The 6,706-nt window shown below is 60.6% G+C and overlaps 1 protein-coding gene across 1 annotated transcript in view; it reads left to right on the forward strand.

Annotated features, from left to right (window-relative positions):
• Positions 1-2,624: 2,624 nt before the first annotated feature.
• CUNH2orf40 (chromosome unknown C2orf40 homolog) overlaps positions 2,625-6,706 on the forward strand; it is an 8,694-nt gene continuing 4,612 nt past the window's right edge. The window contains exons 1-2 of the mRNA XM_004633209.2: positions 2,625-2,784; positions 5,614-5,661. Of these exons, the coding sequence (XP_004633266.1) occupies positions 2,712-2,784; positions 5,614-5,661 (121 nt within the window). The 5' untranslated portion in view covers positions 2,625-2,711. The remainder of the gene's footprint in view (positions 2,785-5,613; positions 5,662-6,706) is intronic.

Consider the following 6,706-nt stretch of genomic DNA (forward strand, 5'->3'; position numbering starts at 1 on the left):
GACACTGGGCCTCTCTGTGCTGCCATGAGCTTCTGTGGAGCCATAGACATCCTGTGCCCCTTGACCTCTTACCATTCTGAGTGAGCGTTGCTAGACAGCTGGGTGGCTCAGCTTTGCACCACTCCAACAAAGCATGGTGATGGACATAGGAGGAGAGAAGGTTGATTTGGGCTCAGAGCTCAGAGGCTTCCGTCAGATCTCTTGGCTCTGTGGCTCTTGGGCCTGTGGCGAGGCAGTTCATCATGGCAGGAGCCCAGGTCAGCCAGGAAACAGACTGGCTCACCCTTAATGATGTCACTTCCTCCCTCCAGGACCCACCTTTTGAGGATCTCTCCACCTCGCCAGCATTACTGGCTGGTGTTGGAATCTTCAACATGTGGCTATGGGCTCACCGATCCCCACTGTGGCACTGTGTGAGACCCGGTCACAGCAAACTTCGGACCTATCACACCTCCATCTTTCTCCACTGAGGAACAAGACTGAGATTCGTGGTTTGGGCTAGATGGTTTCCTCCTTTCTCTAAGGCAGAGATACAGGAAAGTATGAGGTTAAACCAGACTACCCCTCTCTGCAGCAGGGCAGGGAGTACATCCTGGGCGCCTTGGGTTCCCAAGTGAGGAAATTGCTTTTCAGAATGCAGCAAGGAACCAGAGCAACCTTTGGAGACCTGGTGTGCCAGGCAGAAGGAGGAAGGAGTGGCTCAAAATGGGCAGTGAGAGAGGAAGCAGGGCCCAGCACAGGATTCCCCAGAGGGCCTTGGCTCCCTGGCACCACAGAGCTATCTGGACTGCAGTGGTCCCCAAAACCCATGTCCTATTTTACCTGCAGATTGCTCTCCTATGCTACTCCTGCCTCTGACCCTGGCCATGAAGTGACTTAGACGGGGACCCTGGCCAGACTCGCTTGGGACTTTCATCCCCCAGAGCTGCAAACCTGTCACGGCCTCACCCAGGCTATGTCACTCCATAGAACAGGCACACGGCTGGGGACAGAGCTCAGTGGCACAGCACCTGCCTGGCAAGCCCAAGGCCCTGAGTTCAATTCCTGGTACCAAAAATCCCCCAGTGTGGTGCATTGTGCCTCAGTTTCCCTTGGGAAGGACTGCTCATTCTCTGCTCGGGGACTGCAGTGGTGTGGCCCCTGTGTGAAGGGAGCTGGGCTCAGACACACCCCAGTCCCTAGTGTCTTCTGAGGCACTGGTGCCCAGGGCCGGTCCCCAGGGAGCAAGAGAGGACAGCGACGCTCACTGGTGGAACCTGGGAGGCTTGCCAGCTGAGGGCAGACAGAGAGTCTCAGGGTGGCAGCCTGGGGCACCTTGAGGGGTGATGCAGGCACATATCCCAAGCTGTGACACCTCTGTTATGACTGGTGTCTCTTCCTTTGGTAACTGTCATTCTTCACTTTATGAGTGCCTTTCTTTTAAGAGAAGTCAAAATAAATTGTTAGTGGAATTTTTTCGGGAGGATTGCCACAAACTCACCCCGGCTCCTGAAGTGCCAGTCACGCGGCTTTCCCTCCCTTCTCTGCCTTTCCGAGCTGTGTCATAACTGGGGAAAGTGCTGCATATGGGGAGGGAAAGGATGGAGAGCTGCACGGGCAGAGCGGGTGTGCGGCCACCTGGGCCCGGAGCTGCTGATTCCTGGACCCATCCTCCCCGGGCTCCTCTGCCAGCCTGACCGGCCCTTCAGGTCTGGTGGCAATCCCTTGTCCCTTCTTGTTAGACAGTGTGAGCTTGGCTTCAGGGAACACCGAGGGCCAGCCCTCCCATCCCTGCCCTGTGCTGAAGGCCCCACTGTGGACCCCATGCTTGGCTGAGCAGTGTGGGGTGGCAGCTGAGGAGGGCCTGCCCTGCCTTTCCCTTCCCTTCCCAGGAGAGGGGAGGGGTAAGTCTGCTTGCCCTGCACCACAGGGCTGCTACAGTCCTCCAGGGACAGGGACAGGCCGCAGTGGACAGCCTCCCTCCTCCTTCCCTTCTGCCTGTGGGGACACAGAGCATGGTGGGGTGGTGGCTGGGGACACAGGGCTCCCATGGGGATGCCAGTGCTCAGTGAGAGCTCGGCCCCTGCTGGCGGCCGCCTGTGGGGATCCTGGCCACGCCGGGACTTTTCCATGACTGGTTTGGGCTGAGCTGTTTTCCTGGACGGAGGCTGGGAATCCAGACTGTGGCGCTTTTCACAGCCGCAGAGCCTGGAGCTGCCAAGGCTGAGGTCCCTGCAGCTCAGGAATGAAGGAAATTCCAGCAGAGCTGTCCAAGCTGCCCGGGAGCCATGGGGTGGTGGGGAGCATGCGGGGAGCGGGGAGCGGGGAGCTGGGAGCTGGAGCGTGGCTCGGGGGGCTCCTCCCTCCCTCCCGGCCCCCAGGCCCCCCGGCCCCCAGGATCCCTCCTGATGCCCGTGTCCTCAGGCCATGTGCGAGCTCTCCTCTCGTCCTCCCCTGGCCCTCAGTTCCTGTGCCGAAGTGCCCTGGCCTGCAGCCCCTTGGCCTGTCGCCCACCACTGGCCCCGCCCCGGCAAGGACATTGTGCCTCCTCGGCCATGCGGCATCACTCCTCTAGTCCTGCTCCTGTGGGCTCCTGCCCGCTCCTGTGAGATCCTGCCGGCTCCTGCCTGCTCCTACCGGCTCCTGCCTGCTCCTGCCGGCTCCTGCCTGCTCCTGCCTGCTCCTGCCTGCTCCTGCCGGCTCCTGTCCGCTCCACACCCCTCAGCCTCCTCATGGCCGCCTCCTCTGCACAGCCCGCCATGCTGGCCCTGAGTGGGCTGGCGCTGCTCCTGTGCCTTGGCCCGGGTGAGCAGTGATGGGTGGCAGCGGAGGGCGCAGGTGGCAGCAGTGCGATGGGGTCAGGGTCGGGCTCAGCGGGGCCTTGGGAGGCTCCGAATGGCGAGGGGAGGGACGCGCGTGTCTGATGTGCAGCATCTGCCAGGGCTCTGCCTCTGTGTTTTGCTTATGAAAATTGGTATGGAAAACGGAGCACAGGCAGGGGCTGGAGTCCCACAGAGGCCCGGGTCTCCGTACCAAGTGCAGCCATGGGGTGGACCCTGGGCCTCCCACCCCACCACTCCTGCTCCTCTTCTTCCCCCCACATGTGGGGGCTGCAGCTCCCAGGCCCTGGGCTGTAAGTCGAGGATTTTCAGGACTCGGATTGCATTTAATTCATGCTGAGAGCCCGGGCGCCTTTTATGATAGAATCATCATCACTTTGGATGCAGGCGACAGCGTTTGATGCAGAGGGGCCCGCAGGGACCCAGCAGGCTCCACACCCTACCTGAGCACCTCTGGGCCACTCTGCGCCTCTGTGGCTCTGCTCTGCCTGGAGACCCCAGCGAGAGCTGATGACCAGTGCTGATTGCCACAGCCGGGGAGTAGTAACGGGGGCATTGGGATAGACAGTGCACGGTGCGGAGTACCTCCCAGCCCCTCTTCTTCATTCCTGCACCACACGGCTGGTGGGGTGCCAGCTGCCTGTTCACATGTGGGCTGGGCCACATGGGGGCAGTAGGGACACGTGCAGTCCACGTGTGGGATGCACTGCTGCTGGTCTGGCCGTGACAATGGCTGCCTGAAGTGTCAGGCTCTTGGGAGGCACCGAGCCCGGGGCTGCTGTGCTCTAGGTAGTCCCTGCTGCCACGTGAGGTGGGCAGAGGGCGGCGCTGATCTGTGTGCCCTGCCCCGGTTGGTGTTGGGAGATGGCAGATGGAAGATGCCTGAGAATGCAGTGGCTAGTGCCAAGGAATGCCCCTGTCTTTGTGGGGCTTAGGTCGGAAAGGCAAACCCAGGAGCTTCCCCAGGTGAGCACTGGGGTCTGAGCCACCATGGCGGAGGAGTCTGGCCAGAGTGGACATGGCGGACAGGGTGCTGCTGCTTCTGTGCAGGCACCGCCTTCCCACTGCAGCCTGAGCCCCTGTGTCCACATCCAGTGCTCAGGCGCGCCCGGCACAGAGGGCGCAAAGCACCTGCGTGGCCAGTGCACTGACCTGCCCGGCAGCTGTCCCGTCCTGCATGCGGAGGACAGAGCTCACCTCCTTCCTTCCCTGGGCCCTGCAGCTCATCCGCAGAGTGCCTACAGGCAAGGAATGCTGAAGGAAAGGCAAAAAGTCGCCTGGGCCCGGAGCTGTCCAGGCTGGAGGCAGCGCTGTTGTCCAAGCGGGGCTGCACTGCTCCTGGGCCCTGGGGACTCTGTTCCCTGAGTGACCGTGGGAGCCCTGCATCCACGTGGGTTGGGTCCGGGACCAGGCTGAGGTGGGTATGGCTGGAGATGCCCAGCCCCGCTTCGGCAGACCCCAGCTCCCCAGGAAACAGCTTCAGGGAGCAGCAGGTCCTAGCGCTCAGATGCGCAGCCATGAACTCTGGGCTCTTCTACCTAACTACACCATCAGCGGCTCCAGCAGGGGTTCCTTTTAAATTTATTTATTTATTTATTTGTGTGTGTGTATGTGTGTGTGTGTGTGTGGCCAGCTCAGCCCACCAGGGGGCGGGGCTGGCTGGCATGTGGTGCTGGGAAATTGAACCGCGGTCCCTGTGCTTTGCTTAGCTTGTTCTAGGTAGGTGCTTTAGACCACTGAGCCATCTCACCAGCCCCATGGGGTTCTTTTTAAAAACACAATGAAATGGTTGTTTCACCTCCGAGTTCCACCGCGCCCATAGCAGGGGCTCCTAATCTTACAGGGTCACAGGAGAGTCTGGCACAAGCTGCAGCTCCTGTTCCCACAAACATCTCTCTGCAGATGGGAAGTTTTCTGTCCTTTCCCAGAGCCCTGGAGCTGTCCGTGGCCAGGGATGCTCACAGCCCACTGGGCGGGTGCACATCTCTGTGGGCCGGGCTCGAGCTCCTGACTGAATCCCAAATGTGCTTGCCCAGGACTCAGTGCTGGGTGCCTGTTCCCAGGGCACTGAGTCCGCCCTGCGGGAGGAGTTGGGGCCTGTGTGCTCCCAGCAGCCCACGTGGGTAGGGTACTCTTTCTGGCCAGGCATTCTATGAAAACAGGTGGACTGGTTAGAGGCTTTAGTACCTCTCTGTGGGCTGGGCTCCAGCTCCTGGAACCTAGACAGAGCTAACGCAGGTGGCCCCAGTTGGGCGTGGGCACAGGACACCCTACGTGGCTACATGTTCTATGGGAGGGGTGCTGCGGAGCTGGGGCAGAAGAGCTCCCCACGCTGCCACACTGGAACTGTCCCAGTCCTGGGCTTTAGAGCCTGCCCTAAATTGGGAGGGGGGCACCTCGAGTTCCTGAACAGCTGAGACCTGGGAAGACCCCATTTATGAACAAATTCACATTCAGAGGTGTTGGTGGGTGTGAAATTGGGGGAACACAACTAGACCCATTGCACGGGGGTGGGGATGACGGAGGGCCGGGCCTCCTTGGGGACATCAGGGCCAAAGGAAGAATGTCGCTTTTCTGAGGATTTATCCAGTCCAGTCAGCCACGGTCACTGTCACAGGGTCAGGCGCAGGTGTCCCAGAACAATTTCCTGCAGACAGCAGCAAGCGTGGTGCTCTGTAGCAAGCCTGGTTTCCCGGCACGGCAGGGCCTGCTGCCCTCAGCATGTGGATCGCTGCCTTTGACAGCTCTGGGCCACCGGCGACTCTGAGGCTGGTTTCTGCTTCCCTTCCTTCAGGTAGCACAAGCGGAAACAAACTCCAGCGGACAGCACAGGAGGTGGAAGGTAAACACTGCTCCCCAAGGCATGAGTTCTGACCTGGGTGGGGAGACAGCAGCAGGGCTATGAGCCTGCGGAGGGTCTGCCGGGCTGAAGAGCTCATCGTGGGTGTGTGTACCCGCACTGCTGTACCCCAAAAACACCCTTGCCAGGAAATGTTGGAAGGCTGTTTTCTGACAGCTGTCCAGTAGAGGAAGAGGGAGGAAGAGGAGGGCCACCTACTCCATTGCATGCTGGTGTAGAGTCTGGGTTTAGACCTGGGTGAGCCTGGGAGCTTCTGGGAGGAGGCACAGAGCTGGTGCTAGTGCCCACAAGTCCCGCCTTTGCCACTGATCTGGCGCAGACATGCCCCTGAGATGTGTGTGGCAGACGTGCCAGGACATTGTAGAAACAGATGTCCTCAGAGTCACGTCTGCCCTGGGCCTGCTGCCACCAACTCAGTGAGGCGGCTCTGTGATGCGGCCTTGTGACTGTCCTCTCCTAGCACCTGCACCTCCCTAGGTCACTACAGCCCTCAGGAAGTAAGGCACAAAGCCACACTGCCGGGTGGGCCTTGTCTCCTCAGAGACCCTTGGGGGCCCAGAGCTTGGAAGCCACCCTGGGGCCGGAAGTTCCCGGGTGAGCACCCAGCCTGCTCCCCACTAACCCTGTCCTTCCTGACCTCAGAGGTGTCTGGAGGGTCCCCTGCCCAGGCTGAGATGTTCAGGCTGAGTGTCGTCCTGCGGGCCAGCCTGCCGTAGTGGAAGTCACTGTGACTCATGGGTGTGGGCCTGAAGTTTTCACACACACTTGGGGCACCTGCTGTGTGCGAAGCTGGGCAAAGGCCCCAAAGGGCTTGTGAAAAGCAAGCAGTCCTGGCTCTTCTGGGTTATGAGGGGATCTCTGCGCTTCAGCCTCTCTGCCCCGTGCGCTCCCCAAGGGATGGAAGAGTCAGGGGCTGACCTGGCTCTTACAGAAGAGGGGAGAAGCTCAGAGCACAGCAGGATAAGCCCAAGAGCACAGAAGCATCCCCTGAACACCTCCCAGGGAGGTGGCAGGGTGGGCAGTGGGG

The sequence above is a fragment of the Octodon degus genome, unplaced genomic scaffold (assembly GCF_000260255.1).
Source record: "Octodon degus isolate 3935 unplaced genomic scaffold, OctDeg1.0 scaffold00052, whole genome shotgun sequence".
NCBI lineage: Eukaryota > Metazoa > Chordata > Mammalia > Rodentia > Octodontidae > Octodon > Octodon degus.